Here is a 27981-nt window from a genome sequence, read left to right on the forward strand (position 1 = left end):
CGCCAGCAATTAATGTTTTACTTTTTTTCATCTCCGCATTTCAAAAACTAGAACTTTTTTATTCTTCCATAAGAGGGTTTGTTTTTTGCAGGACAAATTGTAGTTTTTAATGCCACCATTTTGGGGCAGCTCTACTGTGTTGTATGACTTTAACCCTTAGGCTACCGGAGGTTTTTGCGTTTTCAATTTTCTTCCCTATTTTCCTTAAGCCATAACTTTTTTATATTTCCGGTCACATAGCTGTATGAGGGCTTATTTTTTGCGGGAAAAGTTGTACTTTTTAATGCCACCATTAATTATGGCATAAAATGTAGTGGGAAGCGATAAAGAAAAATCCAAATGGGCTGGAATTGGAAAAAAAAAAAATGCAATTCCTCCACCGTTTTATGGGTTTTGTTCCCACAGCCTTTTGTTTACGGCAAAACAGAACCATGCCCTTCATTCTCTGGGTCAGTACGATTACAACGATACCCCATATGTATAGGTTCCTTATGTATAAATAGTGTAAAAATAAATTGAAACTTTGCTAAATAAAACTTTTTTTACACCATATTCTGACCCCCATAACTTTTTTATACTTAGGTCCACTGAGCTGTTTATTTTTTTACGGAATAATCTGTAGTTTTTATGGATACCATTTTGGAGTGTGCGTGACTTTTTGATAACATTTTATTACATTTTTTGGGGGTAAGAGAAGCAATGAAAAAATGTCAAATCGGTCATTTTCACCCTTTTTCCCATTATGCCATTCGCCGTATTGGTATTTATTTTTCTATTTTAATAGTGTGGGCGTTTTCGGTTATGGTGATGGTGATATTGTTATTTAGTTATTTATTTTTTAATTATATGAAAAGGGGGGTGATTTAAACTTTTATATTTTTTTTTAACTTTTTTGTGATGATTTTGTGGCTCATATATGAGCAAATAAATTATGTTTTTTAATTTTTAATTTTTAATTTTGGTCTATCAGGGATTTTTAAAATGCCATTTAAACTCAATTTTGCTCATTTCTTATCCTGGCCTGCCATCTGGTGTCCAAAATAAGAATTGCAGCATGAACACTTTCAGCCTCATCAGCCACACGGGCATTGTGCTTCCAGGTTTTTGCACATTTAGATGCAGCGATCTCACTTTATCATGGCATATAAAGCATTTAATTACCGTGATCGGCATTATTGCCGGTCACGGTAATTAGCCGCAGGTCTCTGCTGTTTGAAATAGCAAAGATCTGCCGACCATGGCGCCCGCTGCACGTGCGAGCGGGCGCCATGTTTACACATCGAACGGGTTAAGGACTTTTAGGGGAGACTGAAAAAAGAAATAAAATAAATGCAATTCCAGCATTGTTTTTAGGTTTAACTTTTACTGTGTTCACTACACTGGAAAAAAAATATGACATTAACTTATTTCTGCAGTTCAGTACAATTATGGAGATACCAAATTTGTATGGTTTTTATGTCTTGCTACTTTTAAAGGCTTCAGAGCTGCCACTGCGCAGGCACCCTTCCCAACCCAGTGCCGTGCCAAAGCTGAGCCTCTGTCCAGGCAGGAAATGGTCAGGGCTGGGCTAAATGTGCTTCTTCACCTAGGGAAAGCCCACATTGGTGAAGAAGTCCTCCTGATGAGATGATTCCATTCGTTAGAATTATTATAGATGGACAGATGTATATATAGATATATAAATCACACACATATACACAAACATACATACATACATACATAGCAGCCCCTCACGCTACAATGATAATTGGATCCAGGCCAACAATTATAAGTTGAAACCATTGTAATTTGAGCCCATAACTCTAAGGAAAACTAGTAATGAGACACTTAGTAATGGGAGGAAAATGGCAGTGCATCTTATAAAACGCTCATTAGAACACAGGAGGTGCGGCGATTGTAGCGCTGCTATCACTCAACGTCCCCAGGTCTTCAACCACACCCTGACAGCGTACAGGTTCAGGAAGTAGTGTTTGTAAGGGCGCACTATGACCTCACGCTGTGCAACGTCAGGCCAGTGCAGTGCTGCAAGAAGAGCATGTAACAGACAGGAATAGATGCTGGAAGCTGTAAATCACTTTCTGTGGTGAGGACAGGAGCTTCTTCAGGAGGGTCCTGTATAGCACATGGTGAGCCGGAAAAATAAAAGGGAGCCACCCTCACCCGACATCCAAAGGAGCAGCTCATCCTGGCACAGACAGAACAATACAGGACAAGTAGTACCGCACTGTACTGTAAAGAGGAGCTACTAGACAACCAGTACAGAGAAAAAGCCATATTTATTGGTTAGATCTGTGGCATTGTATGTTGAGTCTAGTTTTAACTTACTATGTCCCAGGAAACACCATTGTAGAATAAAAATATTGTATCCTGAGGCCACTGTATTTCAAGGAACTACTGAATGAGAAATTTGAAAAAAAGTTTTCAAAAATATATATTTTAAAGGGGACCTGTACTCTTATTAATGCGGCCGTCTCGCTTTTTCCTGCAGGCCAGTGAGGTCACTGAAGTGAATGGGACTGAGCTACAGGCAGACCACATACATAGTTGTGACCTCTACGACTTGGCCTGGGTGTGGCTCAGCTATGCACGTGGCCTGGGCACAAATGATGGCACAGGCTCAGCTCCTATTTCTGACCCACCGCTGTGACCGCAGCACAGAGTACTAGTTGCCTGCTTTCTGTGCAGTAACATTAAGTCGCAAAGGTGTTAAAAAATTATTTTTTTTACATATTTAATTATTTTATTTATTTTCCATGTCAACTATCTGAATTTAAACACAAATACAGAAATCCTGCAGTTTCTCACTGGCCACTAGTTCTAAAATATATAAAGGCTTCCTGTTTTTTGACAGCAGCCACATGACTATAGAAACAATAGACTTTAGCGGACGTCACTGACTTCTATGTGAGCATTTTCTAGACATACTCTGTGACCTGTGCAAATGTCAGATGGGAATAGATGAGGCTTCTTTCACATTAGTGTTAGGATCCGTACTAACGCTTGCACACGTGTGCTGCCAGAAGTCTGCTCCGGCCCCATTCACTATAATGGGGACAGGTCGGAGATGCGGCCGCAGCATGACAAACATGCTGAGAGGCGGCTGGACAAAAACCACAGCCTGCTGGACAATCCGAACGCTAATGTGAAAGAAGCCTAAGCTGTGACCATCACCTACTGTTAATCATAGATTTGGTATAATCTGTCATTGTAATCCTGTGATAACGAGATGGCTACTGAAAAATAAGCCGTGACATATTGTTAGAAATAATGGCTAGTGCGAAAGTGGCATGACTTTATTACATATTTTTTTTACATATATAGTGACAATGAAAAACACACACACACAAATTATATATATAGTAAAAAATGGCAGCACCGAACAAACGGAAATCGGGTGCTATGTCCCAGGTGCGTATAAGCTATGTGCTTATAACAAAGTATGTATCCCAATTAAAAACATCAATAAAAGCATAATCAAATTTTATTGATGTTTTTAATTGGGTTACATACTTTGTTATAAGCACTTTATCATTTATATACGTATGAATTTTGTATATTATGTAACACTGGCAATTTTCACCACATTGTTGCATCACCTCATGTACATGATATGATTTCGATCACCGTTTTTTATCAGTATATAGTATTTTTATGCATATATAGATCAATTATGTCATTAATTGCACATGGCTGTTTTGCATATTTCACTTGGCACTTGTGTTCAATGCTTGAGAAAGCCTCTACTGTTGAGCCGAAACATTGCTTCCTTTTTGCCACATGGGTGAATACATTTTGGTTTTCTACTTAGAGTGCTGTCCAATATATATATATATATATATATATATATATATATATATATATATATATATATATATTATTTCTTTTTTTTTACATAAATATGTGATTTAACCCCTTGAGGACCCTGTGATTTTCCTTTTTTGCGTTTTAGTTTTTCACTCCGTGCCTTCCCATAGTCCTAACTTTCTTATTTTTCCATTCACATAGCCTTATGAGGGCTTATTTTTTTGCGGGACAAGTTGTACTTTTTAATGGCACCATTCACAGTTGCATACCATGTAGTGGGAAGCGGAAAAAAAAATCCAAATGGGGTAGAATTGGGAAAAAACGCAATTCTGATCAAGGTTTTTTGCGCCACCAAATGATAATTAACGTTTAATACAAATACAGACGGCGGCAGAGACACATTGCCGTCACCCTGCCTCTGACAGGGCGCTGCGATCAGCGGCAGTTAACCCCTCAGGTGCGGCACTTGAGGGGTTAATTGCCGCGGATCGCAGCGCCCTGTCAGAGGTAACATGTGTTTCTGCTGCCGGCTATATTTGTAATGTAGTAAACGTTAGTTATCATTGGTGGCGCAGTTCGCCCTCCCTTCCTCTTCGTTCCCATTGGTGGCAGCAGCAGCACAGGGGGAAGGGAGAGACTGCTTCCTGTGCTGCTGGGGGAATATGGCCGCACTGAGAGCATCCATGTTCTCCGATACTGGTAGTATCAATAAATCCCGGATACTTCGTCCCCTCGTGTGACAGCACTCCAGCTCCATCCAGTGAGGGGGGGAAAGTAGTTGATACACAGTATGTGCCCTGAATAGGTGTGTCCACTACATAAAGACATGTCAGAGCTATTACTCATCTCTTAAAAGAGGTAGTGTTGATGGTGTCACAGCGTCAACCGTTAGCGCCAATGTCCCACTTGTAATGGAAACCATGTGGCAGACCAGTCCCATAGAAACAAGGAGGTTATGCCAACCAGGGAGAACCCCGCAATAATGTGCACCAGGAGTGAATGGCTCCTCAGCTATAGCATGCATGCCAATTCAAATAACTGGGCTGAAAATGGAAGTACTACAGATGACCCTGTCATCAGAGATGAGTGCATGTGTTAGCTAACACTGCAAGCCCCAGCGTAAAGACCCCACCTATTGGTGCAATGACATCCATCAGTAGCGTAAAATGAGCCGGAGATCCACCTGACAGGGAATGTAGATACAATCACCACACCTAGGACCAGTGTGAGGGTTCCACCTATAGAAGGAGAGGATCGGTAGAAGCTACAGTATACAGAGCCAATGGAATGGAACAGAAGGCAATGTTGTAGAAACCACAAAGCCATATCCAGTGCAAATGCAAGTGAGAAAGAAAGGAGAAGCCACAGGAACTAGTGCTGGTGCAATACTCCACCTGAGGAGGTGGTCATACCGTAAAAGCCACATGCGGTGGGACTGCTCCCCCAATGAGAAACACGCTACAGTGTTTGGGGTTTGAGCAGTTCCCCCATATTGGCCACTATATTTCTGTGATTTTGTTCCATATGTATTGAATGTGCCTTTACCTGGCATTTAAACATTCTTTTGCACCTGGTAGCCTCCATCACACGGTCTGATATGGGTGTGGCTTACAGTCTGGCTTTATTCACATTGCATTAGTTGTCCTGCTATGCGGTTGTGTGGAAGCTTGGCTGTGAGCTGGATTTCATCAGACCTTGTTCACACCATAGTTAGCGTAGTGGTAGGACCCCTTGCCATGCTGAGAGACCGTGACGTGGTGCATGATGGGCTCCGATGTGTTCCTGACAGGAATATATTGGCAAAAGTCTCAGCTTTTAATATCTACTTGTATGACTAGCCAGTATAGTCAGTGGCATATCCGTTTGGTGCATTTTTGTCTGTGATTTATATGATTGTATTTTCATCCGCACAATGCTTCGTTGTGTATAGGATGCCTTAGTGGTATGTGGACCGCGCCGACATCCTCCATTGTATGCATTTTTTTGCTGGAGATAGTCGTTTGCTGCGGTCCACATGCGGTGGGACTGCTCCCCCAATGAAAAACATGCTACAGTGTTTGGGGTTTGAGCAGCTCCCCCATATTTGCCACAATATTTTTGTGATTTTGTTAAAGTATCCGGTGTTCGCACCATACTCCACCTGATGAGAAGACCATACAGTAGGAGCCATGGGTATGTAGTACTAACACAAATACTCCACCCTGATAGTAACCACCGAAACTAGGGCTAGCGCAATACCTGAGAAGGCCATACAGCAGTAGCCATGATATGTAGTGCTAGTGTAAATACTCCACCTGAGAAGGTGGCTATACCGTAGTAGCGACAAAAGCCAAAGCCAGGGAAGATATGCCACCTGGGAATGAAGCCTTACAGTAGTAGCTACGATCTCTAGTGCTAGTGTAAATACCCCACCTGTGGAGGAGGACATACAGTAGTAGCCATGGAATGGAGTGCTAGTCTAAATAAGCCACCTGAAAAGGAGGAGAGCTAGAAGTGGATACAGTATTCAGAAGCAGTGTAATATTCAATTTGCTTGTTAGTAACCACCGAATTCTCTTCTAGGGCAGATACACCACCTATTGAAGGTGTTGAGTATTATGACCAACCATGTAGTGTGGAGTCCCACTGGGACTTAAAGCGGTGTTGAGGGGATACACCCTGGGAGGACAGAGACTGCCATGCTGGCGCTCAAAACCAACAAACAAAAATTAAGGGGATATTGTGGTAGTAGCTGCAGTATCCAGTGGTAGCGCCCATATTCCGCTTGTGGAGGAGGACCGGGTAATAGTAGGTACCATCTCTTGGCATACTCTACCCGTAGAAGAGGAGGAATATAATAGGAAATATAGTATCTGGCGCTGTTGGGTAGGAGACATAGTATCCAATGGTGGCGCAATTACTTCACCTGTTTGTGTGATTACTGTACTTGTGGGAGTAGGTAACGCAGAATATACTATTCTGTGATAAAGCAATTATTCCGCCTATGGAGGGGGTGATGCGACAGGTTGTACAGTATCCAGTGGTCGTGCAATCATGCCGCCTATGGAAGGGGGTAATGCGATAGGTTGTACAGAATCCAGTGGCCGTGCATTTACGCCGCCTACTTAATTTAATATTAAAATATAATCATGTATTTGAAATCTGAAACCCCCAGCCTCAACTTGATGAAGAGGCAAAAAGGGGTTCATTTTTAATTACACAGCCATGGAATGGGAAGCCAGCCTCAGTAAGGTGGCAGGCAAGTAATTATTATTTTTTTAATCAGTGAGAACTGCGGGGGGAGCTCAGCAGGCTCTTGGGGAAGGGGAACATCTGGGCGCAAAGATTTCGCGCCCGGGGGACAGTCCCCACTCCCCTACTCCGGGGACTCGCGTAGCCGTGTGCCGACAAGAAGGACTTCCGGATAGAACAGAAGGTCAGGAAGAACAGCTGCGGGATCCCCAACCCCAGACCGAGGAGACCTGGGACGGGCGTACTCGACGCCTGGTAGCTGGATTCAGCGGAGGCCCCAGGAGGGGATGTGTCCGCTAGGAAATAGTACTGGTAGGCCCCAGAGGAAGGGGGTGGAGAGAGAGGGGGGGGGGGGGCACAAGGAGAAAACCGAGGCCGGGAGGGCATGCAGTGGGAAAACAGTACTTGGCCGGGGAATGGAGGGTTGTAGAGGGGATGTAAGAGTGAGAGATTGGGGGAGGCAGTGGATGGAGGGGGGGTCATACTTACCCTGTGTTCACAATACCCACCCCATCTTCATCACCCCCCCCTCAGGGTACAAGCGGGGTCACCTCTTCAGCCACTAGCACCGAGGTCGTAGTGAGGCTGGAGTGGAGGGGGACTTCAGAAAAACAGGTGACCCCATGGCTGGTGGGATGCAGGGGAGCTGGGACCATAGTCCAATGTATTTGACCTCATCGACTTACAACTGCAAGCCTGCTATATGCAAGACTAAGGTTTAATGGCCTGTTCTTTGTCGCCCTTTGTCCGTTTCCAGCACGATGATGATTATTATATTGTAAAACAGGATCTTATTTTTACAGATGCAAGCTGTTGGGTGCCAGGGATTGTGCAACAACTGTTGTGCCCATGCAACCAATGGGACGTACAATGTGTGGAAATTACCTTCTGCTGATGATCTACATCATGATGTGGGATGGGGTTAAAGAAGATTTACAGCAAAACATCTTTCTCTCTTACAAACATAACATTAATGTAAAAAGCAGAAATGTATGTTAAGCAGCATCAGTGTATGTAAGGTTTTGCTCCATGGCATACATGAAAGTAACATGGGAACAAAGAAGAGATGTGCAGAAAGAGCCCTATTTTAGAATTGAATGGAAAACATTATCAAGAAAAATAACTGAAATAAGGTGGCCTAAATGGGAGGAAATGCTCACAAACCCAACAGTGGCGTGTTTATAACCGAGGGAGTAGTGTTTGGGGTTTGTGAGCATTTCCTCCCATTTAGGCCACTTTATATGTATGGAATGTGCCATTGCGTACTGCTGGTAACATTCTGTTGCACCTGGTAGCCTGTGTCACATGGCTTGTTACAGGTGGGGGTTGCAGCTCTTCTCCCACTGCATGAGTGATCTCACTGTGGAGGTATGTGGGAGCTTGGCTGCGAGTCAGATCTTAGCACCTCTCAGTCCATGTTCACACACCGTAGGTAGTCTAGTGGTAGAACCCATGCCACGCTGAGATACCTTGATGGTGGTGCAAAAGGGCTCCGATGTGTTCCCGACAGGAATACATTGGCTAAAGTCTCAGTTCTCAACATCCGCCTGAGGGATTAGCCAGTGTCGTCAGTTGCATATCATTGTGGTGCACCTTTCGCAGTGATTTATGAAGAATTATCAAGACAAAGACATGTATTAATATGTAAAAATGGCACCTTTGCATGCTGGGAGTTTGGAGGGAACCTTTCTTTCAAATGTTTTAAGATCTCAGAAGCAGCAGAAAAACAGCCCTGTAATAGAAAGGTATGCATTACCAGCTTATTTATATAGGGGGACATACACACACACATTAATCATGTAAAGCCATACCATGCTCACTAACATAACTGACACACCTGTTCCGCATGTAGGTCTGCAAGATGACACAAAACGACAGCAAATGATTCAGTGTTATTCTGCTGGACGCTCACATGAACGGAATCCAAAGTGTTTATACTGAGGAGCATCTGTGCTTGCTGCAATGCCATCGTGCTAGAAGAGAGATAATATGTTATGGTCTTAAGTGTCCATCAAACCCTATAGGAGCTGTCCACACTGAGGAGCAGCTGTACCTGTTGCAATATCATTGCTTTGTTACAATTTAGGCAGCACAGGAGCAAGGTCATCTACTAGATCAACATTACCTCTAAAGTTATAAAAATAATATAAGTGATTTAAAGAGGTATTCCATTCTGAGACATTGATTGTCTATCGCTAGGATAGGCAATCATTGTAAGATAGGAGCAGGTCCCAGAGGTTGGACCCGCACCTATCTCCAGAACAGGGCATCGGAAGTGAAGGAGAGCACAATGCGCGTATGCGGTGTGTTCTCTATTCATTGCTGTGGAAGTTCAGAAAACTGTTGTGAGAGTGTGCTCAGCTATTTTCATCAGTTCTATATCGGTGAATGGAGAGTGCACCGTGTATGCACGGCCGCCTCTCCAATCACTGCAAAAGAACTGCTGGAATTTTCTGAGCACCCATGGTGGTGAATAGATGGTGGCAGCGCTTGTGTAGCTGCTCTCCCATCATTTCAGGGCCTCCATTCTGGAGAGAAGAGTGGTCTCAGAGGTAAGACCTGCACCTATCAGACCTTTATGCCATCAGTGTCTGAGATATAACTACCCCTTTAAAATGAATTAAGTTGCAAGAATATGCACTTGTGAAAAATATATAACTAACCAGTGCTATGATATATAAATTATAAAACAATGTAAAGACCTTCCTATAAATCATAATTTTCCACTTGTGTAGGTTAATTTTGTTTCAGAAACTTTTTATATTGTGTCCTAAGGGTTATAGAAATAATTACCTGCGTCCATACAATCTCCAGATCGCTGTCTTCTGAGCAGTGCTGATGTCAATTAGCTCAGATAAACTGTGCTTCCAGTGGAGAAGGTCGGCGTCTTTAAGTGCATCCATAAGTTTATCTGCAGTCTTTCCTGCAAATGCCCTTTGCTGGACCAAAGACTGAATACCAAGGGAAGCAAGGAACTAAAAGAGAAAATATTGCTTATGTTAGTATCCAAGATTAGAGTTGTTGCGATACCAAATTTTTGATTTGATTTCGATACCATCGAAAAGTATTGCGATACTCGATACCAAGCGAAAAAAAGACACGTGCATTCCGCATTTTAAAAAAATGACGAATCGCGCACCCCCCCCCCCCCCCCCTGTTCCGGCATTCACCAATGATTTTAATACTTGGGTGGTTGAGGGGGGGAGGGCGCACTGCGCCACCAATGATAATTAACCTTTAATACAGGAGGCGGGTACTGGCAGCAAATCAGCAGCAGTTAACCCCTCAGCTCCCTGTCAGAGGCAGGGTGCCGGCAATGTGATTCTGCTGCCGGCACCTGCTTCCTGTATTAAAAGTTAAAGGCTACCTTTTGTGGGTTCGGACTAAGTTAAGTTAGCAGACTACATAGAGCGGTGATCTCCCTGCACCTACTATTATTCCTGGGCGCCACTCCGTTCGCCCGCTGTGCCCCAGTTACAGTCTCCTGCTCCGTATGCTAATTACTACTATCGGAGCGATGGGCATGAGACATCAGCTTCTCTCCTGGGCGTTCCTTCTCGGCGCCCAGGAATAATAGTAGGTGCAGGGAGATCCCTGGGCGCCGCTCTATGGAGCCTACTAACTTAACTTAGTCCGAACCCATAAAAAAGGTCGTCCTATCATTGGTGGCGCAGTGCGCCCTCCCCTCCCCTGCCCCTCCCTCCCCATTGGTGGCAGCAGTGGCACAGGGGGGAGGGAGAGACTGCTTCCTTCTCCCGTGTGCTGCTGAGGGAACATGAGAGACAGATACTAGACTGCGCAGCGTATCGATTGGTTATCGAAATTTCGATACCCGCAACAACCCTATCCAAGATATCAGTCATTTGTCAGCCAACTTACTGTACAGGATACTAGCTTTCACCGAACACCGCAATTAATATGTATGTGTTGAACATGCATATTATTTTAAAGGGGTATTCTAGACAAAAGGATTTATTACCTAGCCACTGGATAGGTATCAAATGCTAGAACAGTGGGGGGTCCAACTGCTGCTAAGAGGCAGCGAATATGCTCGTCACTTACCAATCTAACATTTATCACATATCCAGTGGATAGGTGTTAAAGGGGTTGTCCACTTTTTACTATTGATGACCTATACTCACTTCTATGGGAGGCCCCCTCAGGCTAGGTCATCAATAGTAAAAAGCGGACAACCCCTTTAAATGCTTTTGGTTGTAAAACCCTTTAATAAAGTAGTAAAATCAGCCAGATACCTACAGCAACAGATTCTTGTGTCACACATATCCCCCAGAGAAAAAGTGTCGGTGGCCTGTGTGCCAAGCCCAGTAGATATAGAATCAGCAGATGTTATTGAAATAGGCAGAATATATCAGCATCTATAGGGAGTTTTAGGAGTCTCTTGGTGGTGTTTTCTGCACCATGCAGTTGTCTCACTAGTAATATCACAGCAACACTAGGGTATACTGTGAGGAGGGAAAAAATGGTCTCCTGTTTAAAATTGCATTCAATGTAATCATGTCCACATGTCATTTTCTCTGTAGTTCCGAAAATGTACTCAAGTAAAAATGTCAATGACTTTACTGGAAGTATATTCTGTACTATGGGTAACTAAAGTGGCTAACGGTATGGGGGCTATTTTGTGCTGCTCACTCAAGGAAGTAACTGCTGAATCAAATAAATCAAATCATACTCTATTACAGGGATGAGCAACCTCTGGCTGTTCTGAAACTACAACTCCTGAATCCTCCTTTCACTTCTATGGGTGTTACAAGAACAGCCAAGTACTTGTACATGCTGGGAGTTGTAGTTTCACAGCAGCTGGAGTGCCGAAGGTTGCTGATCCCTGCTCTATTACATAGGGATGCTCATCAATTCTGTGTAAAAATGCCTTTAACTCTGTGGGCAGCATGGCTGATTTGTAGCACTGTAAGGGCATATTCACAAGTCCGTATGTGTTTTGCGGATCCGCAAAACACGGACACCGGTATGTGCGTTCCGCATTTTGTGGACCGCACATCTCCTGCACCCTCATAGAAAATGCCTTTTCTTGTCCGCAATTGCGGACAAGAATAGGGCATGTTCTATTTTTTTTTGCGGAACAGAAGTGCGGATCCGCAAATGCGGACAGCACATTCCGGCCCCATTGAAAATGAATGGGTCCGCACCTGTTCCGCAAAATTGCGGAACGGATGCGGACCCATTTTGCGGACGTGTGAATGGACCCTAAGGAAGAAGATTCCTGGGTCTAAATCCAACAAGGACATCTAAATGAAGTCTTTACGTTCTGTGTTTTGGAGGGATTTCACTGGGTATTCTGGCTTTATGACACACCCAAAAACATAGGAAGACTTTAGCTGGTTTTCTATAAAAATTTATAAGATGTAAGTGATGACAATGTATGTATAGAGCTGAGAAATCGGTTAGTGTAACAAGAAATAAAATAACCTATCATTCATATAGAAAATTCTGTGTTTTCATTGGTTATTTACTAGGTCTTGCCATTTAATGAAAATATATATATAGTAGAAATAGCTACTCAGTGTCCTTGTAAGAAGTGATCAAAATATTAACTTACTGGCAGCCCAAAGTGCACAGCTTTCTTTACAGAGTGTTCCAGAAACACACTGCTATCCTCACCTTTTCTGTTCTTCAATATGTACAACCAACTCTGAAAGAAAAAAAATATGAAATAGTTTCCTTACTACTAAGAGCTGACAATAAGTTAGAAATTCATGGTTAGAGTAGAATGGTCAATTTTATAAAACATCCTATATAAGGCTACTTTCACACTGTTTCATCAGACGGATCCGCTCCGATAATGCAGACGTTCGCATCCGTTCAGAATGGATGCGTCTGCATTAAAACTTAGAAAATTTTCTAAGTGTGAAAGTTGTCTGAGCGGATCCGTTCAGACTTTACATTGAAAGTCAATGGGGGACGGATCCGCTTGAAGATTGAGCCATATTGTGTCATCTTCAAGCGGATCCGTCCCCATTGACTTCCATTATAAGTCTGGACGGATCCGCTCGCCTCCGCACGGCCAGGCGGACACCCGAACGCTGCAAGCAGCGTTCAGGTGTCCGCTCACTGAGCGGAGCGGAGGCTGAACGCTGGCAGGCGGATGCATTCTCAGTGGATCCGCCTCCACTGAGAATGCATTGGGGCCAGACGGATGCGTTCGGGACCGCTCGTGAGCCCCTTTAAACGGAGCGCACGAGCGGACACCCGAACGCTAGTGTGAAAGTAGCCTAAGTAGTCTAAAATTTCAACTACCGGTACTTGGTGGTGCGCTTACTTTTATTCTAATTATGTATAGAGAAACGTTTAGCACAAACAAGAGTTTCTATATTTACTTGTGCCTTACTACTGGTTTCTGAAGCACCAGTATAATGTGTAAAGACTGGGCATCACACACTGAACGTACCAGACAGTGCTGCAGGCAGACGTGGTCACTTGATTCTTGTGCTATCCTTATGGCTTCTTGCAGGGCCAGCTCTGCTTGATGACTAAAGGACACATACATTTGACAAAAACAATGCAAACATATTTTAAAGTAAATGTACACATACACTTTTATGCTTGGGTGACTATTGCCGTGTAGCGCTAGCCATATCATTACACATTACACTGAATAAAACATAAAAGGTATATAATAGATGTGCAAGTTAGTGTCTCCAAAATATCCAACTTGTTTTCAAAATTTATATTAAATGGTCATTAAAGTGGTTGTCTCATCTTGCCGTTAATAAGTCTAGATCTGACACAGGTCTGACCACCTCCAGGCCAGGAAACAGGAGAGCGCTTTTCAGTCAGGCAAACAGTATAGCTTGTTGTGCTACGCCGTTTCAGTAGCTCTCATGCACAGCAATGAGAGCTACTGAAACAGCAGAGCGCCGCTGCACTCTTCTGTTTCCCGGCCAGGAGGTGGTCGGAACTGTGTCTCATCTCACCTTAGTAACAGCAAGATGAGACAACCCCTTTAACATTTCACAAATTTTCCCATAAATCAATAGTACAGTGGAATATGAAATATTTATTTATCTGCTGATCTGAGATTTAAGGAGCAGAATCTTCTATCTCCATGTGTATTCTATGGGAGACATCATAGCAGCCAGTCTCCACCTACCAGCGCAGGGAGGACTGAAAATCAGAGACAGAGGCTACAGAACTGCTAAAACGTGTAGGATACAAGTCATATTGATAGAGAGGTGCATATATGTATATCATTCTTCAGAAATCAAAATGGCTCCCATATCCTGTTGCTTCAAAGAAATAACAGCACGAGGGTCTCACCTCGCCCATCCTGGAAGCCCCCCTTCTGGAAGGGTCAGGTGTGATATACGTTGTACCACTACTGACCAATGAGGACATTACACAATGTACACCCTCCCACACCCCCTTCCTCACTATGTATAGGAATGTGCTGTGTACTAAAGCTGAGAACAGGATTGACCCTGCTGTGCACATAAAATCCTAGGATTAAACTACTAATTTGGAGCAGCAGAAGCAAACATTTTAGCTCTGATTAAGCGCATCTTTAAACAATATAATGGTCAGATAAAGTGGGGCACATTTAGTAAGACCGGCGGTTTAGACGCCGATCTTAATAACCCCTATACCTGGCGGTAGATCTGCCGGAGTTATGAAGAGGCGCCAGCCTAAACATAACTTCTCCGGATCCTCCACCACTTCTAAATGTAAGACAGCTTCTTATCTATCTTACATTTAGACCATTTTCTACGCCTGCCGGTCCGTCCCCTTCCCCACCACGTTCCCTTTTTTAGACCTGGCGTGAGCAGGGAGAATTAGCAGATTGCAGCGCAAAGCACCTTTGTGCCAAAATCTGCACCAATCTTTATTTCTGTTTGATAAATGACCCCCAGTGTTTGTACTTCTGAACACCCACATGACAGCTTATTACAAAAGATTGGCTAAAACAACAGATACACTTTAAATAGTATTTTTTTTTCAAGGAGAAGTACATACTAATGTCCAAAGCGACAATGGAGTGCAGCCAGGTTGAGTGCAGCATATCGTAGGCTCCGTCCATAACCTTCATCCCCATTGCTCTTACTTTCTGCACCAGTGAGGATTAGACGGTCAAAGTAATGAAGCAGGCTATGGGTCGAACTGAACACATCTTGGACACGCAGACTATTTAAATAGCTTAGGTAATGCTGAAATAAAATAAAAAGGAAGCTCTGCTGTAATAAACTTCTAGTTACAGTACTACTGAGTTCTCATTTAAACAGCCCCTGCCCATATGCATATTTACAACATAAGAACAGAATACTGGAATTGCCATGTCTGGCACAGCTGTACACAGCAAGGGCCCACAGATTTCAATACATTGCATTTTTATGTCCAGCAGAATGCTGCCATTCATGCCTGAAACCCAAGGGACCTCATTATAGTGAATCCGGCAGATCCCAGCTATCCTGGAAACTAGGGATCGACAGATATTGATTTTTTAGGGCCGATACCAATAATTTGTGAACTTTCAGGCCGATAGCCGATAATTTATACCGATATTCTGGGAATTTTCATTTTTGAAAGAAAATAAATTCCTACACAAATCTGCTGAAAATTAATGTTTATTGTTAACGTGTATTTTTAATTTTTTTTGTAAATCTTTCTTTTTCATTTATACTTAATATTTTTTTTATTTTTTTTTTTACTAACTGTTAGCCTCCTTAGGGACTAGAACCCTTGTCCTATTCAACCTGATAGTTTGCACCTTTCAAACTGCAGATGCAGGTGAGCTGGACTTTTACCATTATGTGTTGAATAGGAGCTCACACTGTCCCTGCTGCTCTGTGCTTTGTGCACACAGCAGCATGGAGCTGAACATGGCAGCCAGGGCTTCAGTAGCGTCCTGGCTGCCATGGTAACCGATCGGAGCCGCCGGGTTTACACTGCTGGGGCTCCGATCGGAGGAGCAGGGGAGAGGGGATCCTGTGGCCACTGCCACCAATGATTAATACTGGGGGGGGGGGGGGGGGGGCGGCTTGGGTGGGGGGGGCGCACTGCGATGGGATGGGGGTGGGGGGCGCACTGCGCCGCCAATGATTAATACGGGGGGGGGGGGGGGGGGTGCACAGCGCCACTAATGAAGATAAGTCTTTCATTAATTCATATACAGGAGGCGGGAGCTGGCTGCAGAATCACATAGCCGGCTCCCGGCCTCTATGAGCGGTAGCTGCGATCCGCGGCACCTAAGGGGTTAACTACCGCGGATCGCAGCTACCGCTCATAGAGGTCGGGAGCCGGCTATGTGATTCTGCAGCCAGCTCCCGCCTCCTGTATATGAATTAATGAAAGACTTATCTTCATTGGTGGAGCGGTGGCCACAGCCCCTCCCCTTCTCTTGTCCTCTCTCCTCTAATTGGCGGCAGCAGCGGCAGCACAGGGGGAGGGAGACACTGCTTCCTTCTCCCCTGTGCTGCTGAGGGAACACTGAGAGCGCTGAGAGCAGCGCGTTCTGTGTTCCCAATACGTTATAGGTATATCAGCAAAATAGATGCCGATACCGATAACGTTCAAAATCCTGAATATCGGTCGATCCCTACTGGAAACACCAATTCTGGTACTGTGTTTCTCTGCCGAAACAGAAGACCAGGAGCCCTGCGGTGGGCTTACCTTAACTCTTGTGGAGACCAGCACAGTAGCCCTCCAGTCTGTAGAAGCATCAGTGACACACACTGGTGACCAATTAAAGGCGCACCCTATGCAAAATATACATATACAGTGGCCCACAAGGATCCATGTATTTGTGACTATGTATTTTACTCCAAGAGAGCATGATATCTGCAGCAGGACATATGTATTAACAAGCTGTGCAAGGATTCAATGCCATTTACACCAGTCTCGTTGGTTTGTAAAAGTGGACGTAGCTTGCTGCTTCGCCAGGATTTAGACATACTGGAAGACATTTATCAGTAATGGTGTAATTTGCGTAAAAAAAAACAATTATGCAAAAAAATAAAAAATACTAACAAATCAAAATTGGTGATTTTTTTCACCTCCTATCAAAAGGCGCACGCCAATTTTAAAATGTGACTTTTTAAATTATGAATAGCTTGATTATCTGCTTATTTCTCTCGATTTGCGATATTAGCACTAAAATGCAACTTGTTAAAACTGAAATGCGCCATTTCAGCCAACCCTGCCAGACTGCACTGGCGACTTTTGAAACATACTTGCAAAATTTATTGTGGTAAATTGCGACTTTTGTCTCAGACTTGGGACGTTTTAGTTATTGTTTTGATGAATGTCAATTTACTGTCAAAACCCCATTGTTTAGCTCGTTTATATCGGTCTCTCTTTTCATAAATGCGACTTTTTACACAAAACACCACCACATAAACTGGCTTAATTGTCTGCACCAATTTGAGCCATTTCTGCCCATAAGAGGATGATAAATGAGACGTAATATGCGCCAATTTGATAGCCCCGCCCACTTTGACATTTATTACTCATTTCTCGCGTGATGCATTCTTTATGGTGAAAATTCTGGAGAAAACCGTTGATATATTTGGTGCAAAACAAAACAGCATTCTTTTTTGCACATTTTATGCCATCATTCTGGCGCAACGTGCTTAATAAATAGTATTCATATAATGCAACTTAAAAACTGCAGAGGAGAGTGGCATCTCTACTTCAAGCATAGAGTAAGCACTGATATTTAAGATGTATGTAACAAATGGATCAAATAGGTCACAAGATTCCATACGTTTGTTGCCAAAGTATAGTATATCAATACATTTACCTAGCTTTCACCTGTTCATACATGTGGGTCACTGTCATGTCTAGGTGCAGTATGAGAGGGGATTCTCTCTCTGCTGTTCCTACAATCCTAGTATCTTGTTAGGTCCTGCATTAGCCATAAGGTCTCTTGCACACAAACCCCCCCCCCCCCCGTTTACGTTCCGTTTTTTGCGTTCTGTATACGGAACCATTAATTTCAACGGATCCGCAAAAAAACAGAAGGTACTCCGTATGCCTTCCGTTTCCATATTTCCGTTCAAAGTTAGAACATGTCCTATTATTGTCCGCATAACGGACAAGGTTAGTACTGTTCTATTAGGGCCCAGCTGTTCCGTTCCGTAAAAAAATTAATGCACACGGACATCATCCGTATTTTTTGAGGATCCATTTTTTACGGACCACAAATTACTGAAAAAGCCATACGGTCGTGTGCAAGAGGCCTAACACAAAGCATACGTTTTGCCTGGATTGTTCCTAACACAAAATGTAAACCTGCACACATAAAAATACAACTACTGTGCCTAGAAGACTCACAGCTTCAGCAAAGTCTGGATTAAACTTCAGTAGATTGTTCAACTCTTTTTGCAACAAGACAGGTGATAGTGCTTTGCTTTCATCATTCTTCAGTAATGAGGCCTGGAACACACAAATGGACAATGGATGCATTGGAATAAAGCAGCAACCAACATATAATCATTTACGACCTTTTCCCAAATTAAATATCATGAAGATGCATACCACGTATAACAGACCAGAGAAAAACACGCTCTTCTTAATACTCCAAATACACAATTAGCCCTGCGGTTTCACTAGACCTTCATATATTACTATGGCTGAATAATATTGTGGAATTTCGTGCAGTCTCATCCTACAATTTCTAACATATTATGTCCACCTAAAACCTGTAATAGACTATGACAATCCCTCAAAACATAGGATCAAGTTAAGAAAATGCATATGGTAGAGTCCCTTCAGAATTGGTGAGCTTCCAGCTTTCAGGTGGTGGAGAGAATTCCAAATCAGCTCAGATCCGAAGTTAGTTTAAGCTCCTCAACACATCAGAAGAAACAGGAAGTTGATCCTGCGAGTAAAATCAAGAGTACGGTACTTTATTTCTTCATTTTAAAATAGTACAGCGCAAATCCTATAATGTTCTCACCTTACGCGTTTCGACCAGTTAGTGATATGACTAAGACCTAACTGGTCGAAACGCATCAGAAGATTTTGTGCTGTACTATTTTAAATGAAGAAATAAAGTACTCTTGATTTTACTCGCTGGATAAACTTCCTGTTTCTTCCAGAGTCCCTTAAAGGGCATCTGTAGCAGATTTGTACCTATGACACTGACTGACCTGTTGAATGTGCGCTTGGCAGCTGAAGGCATCTGTGTTGGTCCCATGTTCATATGTGTCCACAGTGCTGAGAAATAAAGTTTTAATATATGCAAATGAGCCCCTAGGAGCAACAGGGACATTGCCGTTACACCTAGAGGCTCTGCTCTCTCTGCAACTGCCACGTCCTCTGCACTTGGATCGACAGGGCCAGGCGGTGTAAACGTGATCATGCTTGCCTGGCTCTGTCAATCAAAGTGACGAGACGAAACGGCAGTTGCTGAGAGAGCAGAGCCTCAAGGTATAATGGCAATGCCCCCATTGCTCCTAGAGACTCATCTGCATATATTAAACCTTCATATTTCTCAGCACTGTGGACACATGAATATGGGACCAACATAGATGCCTTCAGCTGCCAAGCGCACATGTAACAGGTCAGCCAGTGTCATAGGACCAGATCTGCTGACAGATGTCCTCTAAACTCTATACTATTGCGCCATTGGGAAAGAAAATCTCAATAATATTGTATCCAATAGTATCTGCAATCGCATGAAGGATCGAGCCGAAAAACATTATAAATAAATAAATATGGGACTTCAGCAAGTTGTTTTTTTTCTACCAATAAGCCACGCCTCTAATCTGACAAAATAATATAAAACAAAATAAGAATGTCCCCTCGATGCCACCTCACAATAGTGATGCTCGTTAATACCCCAGCAGACTGCAATGATGTCCCTTAGTGCCCCACACAGAGTATGATGCTTCTAAGTGGACCCCTCACAGTAGGATATCCTATAACTGCCCCCTTCATAGCAGGATGCCCCCACATAGAATGAGACCCACACAAAGTGATAACCTCGACGTGCCGCCATAAAGTATGTCCCCTGCAGTGGCTCCCACACACAGCACGATTCCCTCTTACGTGCCCCTTCACAGTATTACATCGCCTTAAGTGGCTCCCTCACAGTGATGTCCTATTAAATGGCTTCCCCACACAATACGATACCCTCTTTAGTGCTCCTCAGCACCAAAGATTGCATAGTGATGCCACCTTGTGCCGATGGCTCCCTGCTTCACGATTGTAATCAGCTGTATTTGCGTTTTGAGGATGCATATACAGTTGAGTTTGGGAAATGCGTGGTCTAGACAGCTGGCTACCATATGCTAGTTGAATGCCCCCCATGATAGAGCATGCAAGGAATTCAGTCCGATTCATAGAACAAGTACAATTGGGACCCAGAGCAATTACTACAAAACACTCATAGTATTTATAAGCCTTAGGCTTCATGCACATGAAAGTATTGTCTTTCCGTGTCCATTCCGTTTTTTTTGCGGACCGTATACGAAACCATTCATTTCAACGGGTCAGCAAAAAAAAAACGGAAGTTACTCCGTGTGCATTACGTTTCCGTATATCCGTTCCGCAAAAAAATGTCCAGCTGTTCCGTAAAATACGGAATGCACATGGTTGTCATACATATTTTTTTGCGGACCCGTTTTTTTTTTTTGCAGGATCGCAAAATACATACTGTCGCGTGCATGAGGCCTTAGGCTAGTTTCACATCTCCAGCATTGTGATCTGGCAACCAGTTCCAGCAGAGAATGCTGGGAATCAGCTGGACATAAACCACAGCACGCAGTGGTTTCTGTCCGGTATTTCCTTGGCATTTTTGCTGGATAGCGGCTGGATCTCCACTGGACCCCATTATGGTTGATTGGGCCGGCAATGCTGGATCCGAAGAATTACAGCAGGCATTTCTCTGCCAGAACAACATGCCGGAATTGTGAAACTAGCTTTAGTCATTTCATGATGGCTAAAAGTGGCGACATATCCCACTGAATTTAAACAGTGCAAAACCACTTTATTATTTTGTGTGCTTGATTAAAGGAAGGTTTAATGTCTAGATGCTATTTTCAAGTATATTATTTGGCACAAAAAAAATAAAAAATATCAAGAAAGTGACATCCAACTACACAAAAATATTTAGTATACCTGATGGGAAAGGAAATACTCCGCTTGCTTTTGGGATAGAGGCCCACTACATGCCAATTCTTCGTCTCTATAGTAAAAAAATTAATTGGGAATTAGTACCAGGTATATAACATACAACCAGGTTTAGGGTTTTTGGGACCTTATTATAATTCTATGGGATCAATCAGCGTTCAATAGAAAACAGTAATGTGAACAGAGCTTAAAAATCTATATCAATAATAATAAAACTTGCTTTAGGATATTGAGGTATGCAGTTGAATCTCTGATTCACTACACATAGATCAACGTTAACCCCCTCCTCCACTGTGGTGTAATATCACACTACAGCAGCAACTAGTTAGCATAAGCCGCTATTACGGCAGGGCCTATAAAGTCTTACAGTGATGGTCATAATACACTCTTGGTTATAACCTTGTCGCACTCTGTTGTAGCTTGGAGTAGGGTTCCCGCCCCAATTAAGCATAAATAGACAAACTCCAGCGTAATTTGAAAGCTTGTTTTACTTTTTATTGAATAGATATTGCGGCTTCAATGTAATGTTTCGGCCTATTGGCCTTCTTCCGACTAATGCCGCTGGTGATGGAGAGAAGAAGAGTAGACCTGCGCTCTGTAAGAGTATGTTGCGGAAGTACCGCTGGTGAAAGTGGCGCTCTTTCACCAGCGGTACTTCCGCAACATACTCTTACAGAGCGCCAGTCTACTCTTCTTCTCTCCATCACCAGCGGCATTAGTCTGAAGAAGGCCAATAGGCCGAAACATTACATTGAAGCCGCAATATCTATTCAATAAAAAGTAAAACAAGCTTTCAAATTACGCTGGAGTTTGTCTATTTATGGTCATAATACACTGTAATACAAAAGTATTATAGTGTATTACGTATAATCAGAGGATTGCATGTCCAAGTTGGGACACTAAAAAGTGTTCAGAAAAAAACAAAAAAACAAAACATTAAAATGTCATTTTCTTATAAATTGGAAAAGCTAATGGCTGAGAGCCAATGTCAGTGATGCATGATTAAACAGCAAGTCTCATAAAAGTCGCCCAAACACATCTGTGCGACTTGTCTGCAAACTGCTGTAAAAACAAAGCAAGATCGTAGAAAAGTCACAAGCAAATCACAAAGACTTGCATTGTGGTCTATGGTGGCAAAGTTGTGTGTGACTTGCAACTATTTTTTGTCACATCACGAACCCCAATTGCAACCATTAGATCACCGTGTAGCCCCTGACTATAGTAGAGTAGTTTTAAATTAGACAGTGGCTAAATAACACAGTTTTGATAAATGCAGGCCAAAGTCTCAACAATGCAAAAGCCATATATTTTTGAGAGAAATAAAAAAGTATATGGGCAAATATCAACCAAATTTTTTACCTTCAAAAAATTATTTATTTTTTGGTTTGTTTTTTTATAAACCAAATTTATAAAGAAGTAAAAACACTGCCATGAGATTTCCCTTCTCCATACATTCTAACTGAACGATGCTTATACTGGAAGTCTAATATTCTAAGACTAGAAAGGGTTCATATTACCCAATAGGACAGTCAAGGTCTTCTTTCTCCATCTCTCGTTCTTCACCTAATTCTTGTTCCTCCTCATCTTCTTCCTCAGTGTTGGTGAGCTCCATTTCTGCCTCTTCATTCTTTGACGTCTTCTTAGCTTTATCACACCGAAAGTAATTCTGCAGTGAGGTGTACAATTTATACACCTGACTGAATGAAAGTTTGTTGTAGGCCAAGATCATGTGGCGACGAAATAGACCTTACCAAGTGGACAGAAGGTGAAATTACGAAGTATACTTTTTCTCTGTCAAGTTAAATGGAATGCACTTATTTGACTGCCATCCATTTAATTTACAATACATACAGACTTCACACTGTTGTACTTACCCACAACACTTGTTTTGTGGACGTCGGGTTCAGTCCCTGAGAATGAGTCTGAAAGCTCATCAAAAAACTGCTCCATGTCTTTCAGCTCTCCTTCTGCCATGAGTTTTATCCTACAAGACGTAAAATAAGGTCTAATATTGCAGGGTATTGACCAATTCCTTTATAATGCACTAGGAGGGCAGTTTAAGGTGCAGCTTTTTTTTCCACAATTATTGAGGAACATCAAAAGATCTTCATGTACAGTAAACCTAGTGGAGAATGTCCCTTCCTGGTCACTAAGTCTACAATCCTGCTAGATCACATCACACTCCCAGAATGGGAGCTGAGCTGCAGTAAGTGGTAGTCTTGATACCAGCCTATCCCGAGGATAGGTCATTACTCTTTGGTGCCTGGAAAACCCCATTAATGATAATTGTTATGTCCATGTTCTTAAGAGGAAAAAAAAAAAATTAAAAAAAAATTGACCGATGGAGATGTGCTCCACTGGACAGAAGACATTGTTCACACTGCAAAATTTTTCATGGTCATTAGTGGCAAACTAAACAGATGCATCTCAAGATAAATATCATTTGTGTATAGTCCTTTTTCCAATATATATATATATATATATATATATATATATATATATATATATATATATATATATATATATTAAATAAAAAATAAGTAATGCTCATCATATCATGGCCAAAACTTTATTCCTATGACCAGCTTTAAGGGATTGTCCAGCCTACTAGCTGACTGACCCAATACTCAACCTGCGCCCAACTAAAAAAAAAAAAACTCACCTGTCTGCAGTTCTGCTGTTCCCACACTACAACTCCAATATCTGCTAGACCAAAGACAGCCAAGCCCCGCTCCGGACAGCAGAGACACGGAGCATTAAAGGGAACCTGTCACTGGGATTTTGTGTATAGAGCTGAGGACATGGGTTACTAGATGGCCGCTAGCACATCCGCAATACCCAGTCCGCATAGCTCTGTGTGCTTTTATTGTGTCAAAATAACGATTTTATCGATATGTAAATTAACCTTAGATGAGTCCTGTCTCCTCCATGCTTGAGAGATGAGTCCAGCCACGCCCACTGTGAAGGAGTCCAGCACCGCCTCGCATCCTCCGAATCTCCTCCTTGCTCCCCGATGTCACAAAGCTAGAGCGCCGTAATCTCGCGATGCGCAGGGAAGGAACACTATGGCAACACTGCACATGCAGTAGCTCACGCATCGCAAGATTACGGCGCTCTAGCTTTGTGAAGTCGGGGAGCAAGGAGGAGATTCGGAGGATGTGGGCGGTGCTGGGCTCCTTCCCAGTGGGCGTGGCTGGGCTCCGAAACATTAGTAGCCTCATTTACATATATATTTAAAAAAAAAAGTTTTTTTGACACAATAAAAGCACACAGAGCTATGGGGACTGGGTATTGCGGACATTCTAGCGGCCATCTAGCAGCCCATGTCCTCAGCTCTATACACAAAATCCAGGTTACAGGTTCCCTTTAACATGATTGATAATGCTCTGTGCCTCACAGCGAGATAAAGTTGTCACTGTGATTTTGTAGTAAAAAGAACAGAGAGGCATGGAGCATTATCAGTCATGTTAATGCTCCATGTCTCCGCTGTCCGGAACGGGGCTTAGCTGTCTTTCACGCAGCGGATTAGGCTACTTTCACACTCGCGTTTTGGGCAGATCCGTCATGGGTCTGAAAAAACTGACCTGTTACAATAATATAACCGCATGCACCCATTATGAACGGATCCGTTTGTATTATCTGTAACATAGCCAAGACCGATCAGTCATGAACTCCATTGAAAGTCAATGGGAGACGGATCCTTTTTCTATTGTGTCAGAGAAAACTGATCCGTCCCCATTGACTTACATTGTGTTTCAGGACGGATCCGTTTGGCTCAGTTTAGTCAAGCAGACAGCAAAACGCTGCAGGCAGCTTCCAGAGCGGAATGGTGACTGAACGGAGGCAGACGGATGCATTCTGAGCGGATCCTTTTGCATTCAGAATGCATTAGGGCAAAACTGATCCGTTTTGGACCGCTTGTGAGAGCCCTCAACGGATCTCAGAAACGGAAAGCCAAAACGCCAGTGTGAAATTAGCCTTACCTGCTCGTGTGAAAGATCCCTAATAGCGGTGCTAACAACAAGACTGTACCTGATTTGCAGCGAACTTGCCACATTTGGACAACATTCATTGACAATCTTAATCAGCTTTGAAAGTGACATGTCCGGACCCTAGGATAACAAAGAGAAAGGTTAACAGATTTACAAATCCGGAAAAAAACAGCACGGTTTCAACAAGCCAGAGACAGACAAAAAACTGCATTAATTAGAAAAAAAATAGGCAACAAATACTTGTGTGCTCTGCTTTTCATATTTCCCATAGATTCCATTTGCCTCCGGGTCCATGCAGCCGCGCCGCAAAAGATGGGACATGTCTTTTGCAGATCGCAGACTCATAGAAGTCAATGGTGCTGCACCGCGATGCGGGGTGCACATGGTAAGTGTCTTATTTAAAGTATAACTGTCTTTTTTATTTGGAGTATTGGATTGTGGTGATTAATATCTCCTTGGTGGCCCTATTTCAACTTTTCACTGTGTATTCAATTACCCCCTAATTCTACATTTTTGTTCCCTGTACGGCCTACTTTTACCTGTGCTTAAATAGGGTTGCTAGGCATGGTCCGTCTATCTGTTGAAGGATGGAGCACGCAGCGTGCAGGGTCACATTACTGACAGCCAGGGACTGTAAGTAAATGATTAAAGCCAGGTCCTCCCCAGCAGCTGATAACAGTGCCTGGGCTGTGTGCACTTCTCCCTGTCCCTGCGCTTGGCAGACGCTCCCTCACTCAGCAGAGCTGGAGAAGTAGAGTTGAATCAGTGCAGACCAGGGAAGGGAGATCTGCCATCTGCTCAGTGTATAAATGAAAGCAACATGTGGTAAGAGGACCCCTTTGTGCTACAGGAGATTAACACTTTAGGGAGGAGAGCTCTGGTTACTGACACTTTTGGGGGGCTATTGTTACTGGCTAGTGAAGGCAGGCGGGATTAGCCTCAGGGTGAGGGCAGTGGCGGCCATCTTAACTGAATAGTGAAATTGCAGTTTTATGCAGACTGGTTGCTAAGGGCTGAATCTTATTAAATATGGGGTAAGTCAGTCTAATAGTGACTGATTCTGGAATATCATGTTATTAGTAACTACATATATGAAAATTGAAATTAGGGTCTAAATGTGACAGTTATCCTTTAAGCTGCAGTTTCTGTGACAAAGTCAGGAACAGATGAGGCAGCAGGAAGAAGTCCACGTCCTTCATCCTTCCTTTACAGTATACTTCCCGGTGTTGCAGAATCAACTTTTGGTTTAAAGGGGTTCTGCACTTTGTTTAAACTGATGATCTATCCTCTGGATAGATCATCAGCATCTGATCGGCGGGAGTCCGACACCCGGGACCCCCGCCGATCAGCTGATTGAGAAGGCAGCGGCGCTCCAGCAGTGCCGCGGCCTTCTCACCGTTTACCGCTGTCCGAGTGACGTCACAACTAATATCAACTTGGTGGGGCTAAGCTCTGTTCACTTGAATGAAGCTTAGCCCCGCCCAGCCAAGTTTATACAAGTCGTGACGTCACTGGGCCGGCGGTAAACAGTGAGAAGCCCTGCTTTAGCGCGGCTGCCTTCTCAAACAGCTGATCGGCAGGGGTCGAAGCTGATGATCTATCCAGAGGATAGATCATCAGTTTAAACAAAGTGCAGAACCCTTTTAAAAAACCTGCATCTTTTTTATTTTCACCTGGAGGATCTTTCCCGTCCCGGCATGCTATTGGCTGACTCCCGCCGGATGTTTTAAACCGTGCGACAGGGAGATGTAGTGGCAGCCGCGTGGGCATCAGGAGCGACACGGATGCTGGGGTAGGTAAATACAACCAGATAAGTTTTTTTGCGGTCGCGTGCAAGAGGCCTAAGGCAGTGTGTGTACACAAGAATCTTAGTGCATACGATATGCACAAAAAGCTATTCTCTTTACACTGGCGCCTTGCACTGTGACAGCCATACGAGGTGAAGCTCCGCGCAGATTTCACTCTATGCATCGCAAAGGGAGAAATCATCCGCAGCACAGACAGATAGACAGACACCACAGGTCAATGTCTGATGCACATAGAGGAGACTCTAGTAGTGCAGAGGCTGTACCTCCAGCCAGGATCTCAGCATGCAGACCAGCCCTGAAGGCACCTGGCACACTGCCACTCACCTGGAGAAGCGGCAGGATCTGCTTTTTTAGCCTTCTCTTTTCCACCGCTGCCATCTCCCTGTTTTTGGTCATCTCGCTCAGCAGCACTAGCACGGAGATCTTGTATGGAGTCACCCAGTCCTTGATACCAAACACATTAGCATGCACTACGCCATTGGTCATCATGGGGTTAAAATACAGGCTCTCGTGAACGCTCGCCATGGCCAGGCACTGCTCTGCAGCCTCCACTACTCGCAGCTTCACAGCCAGGCGCGTCACGGAGCGGGCCAATCGGAACGCAAACTGTGCATCACGTGATCTGAGACGCTCGGACCTGGCTGTTAAACTTTCCCCGGGATCCCTGGAAACAAAAGATATGCAATTAGTGTTCCGCGATGAAAACTAGTTAGTAAAACCGTTATTCTTGATAAGTTGTAGTTTTTAATGGTACCATTTTGGGGTACACATAACATTAACTCTTTCTGGGAGGGAGATGGGGAAAAAACAGCAATACTGCCAGTGAGTAGTTACGTTATAAATTTTGCAACGATTATTTTACGACATAAATAACATATCTTTATTCTCTGGGTCAGTGCGATTACAGTGATACCTACATATAGCTTTTTATGTTTTACTACTTTTGTGAAATAAAGCCCCTTTTTAAAAAAAAAAAAAAAAAAAATCTTTTTGCATTTCCACTTTCCAAGATTCATAACTTTTTTATTTTTATTTCTATGGAG

The 27981-nt window shown here is 43.3% G+C and overlaps 1 protein-coding gene across 1 annotated transcript in view; it reads right to left on the reverse strand.

Annotated features, from left to right (window-relative positions):
* The window catches only part of ANAPC5 (anaphase promoting complex subunit 5), a 55437-nt gene extending 27928 nt beyond the window's left edge, over positions 1-27509 (reverse strand). The window contains exons 1-12 of the mRNA XM_040416117.1: positions 27263-27509; positions 25171-25250; positions 23013-23122; positions 22656-22884; positions 21127-21193; positions 18337-18438; positions 15022-15212; positions 13460-13541; positions 12611-12703; positions 9829-10010; positions 8873-9008; positions 8693-8767 (exon numbers count right to left, since the gene is read on the reverse strand). Of these exons, the coding sequence (XP_040272051.1) occupies positions 8693-8767; positions 8873-9008; positions 9829-10010; positions 12611-12703; positions 13460-13541; positions 15022-15212; positions 18337-18438; positions 21127-21193; positions 22656-22884; positions 23013-23122; positions 25171-25250; positions 27263-27463 (1548 nt within the window). The 5' untranslated portion in view covers positions 27464-27509. The remainder of the gene's footprint in view (positions 1-8692; positions 8768-8872; positions 9009-9828; positions 10011-12610; positions 12704-13459; positions 13542-15021; positions 15213-18336; positions 18439-21126; positions 21194-22655; positions 22885-23012; positions 23123-25170; positions 25251-27262) is intronic.
* Between the last annotated feature and the right edge of the window lie 472 nt (positions 27510-27981).

This window comes from Bufo bufo, chromosome 2 (genome assembly GCF_905171765.1).
Source record: "Bufo bufo chromosome 2, aBufBuf1.1, whole genome shotgun sequence".
Taxonomy (NCBI): Eukaryota; Metazoa; Chordata; class Amphibia; order Anura; family Bufonidae; genus Bufo; species Bufo bufo.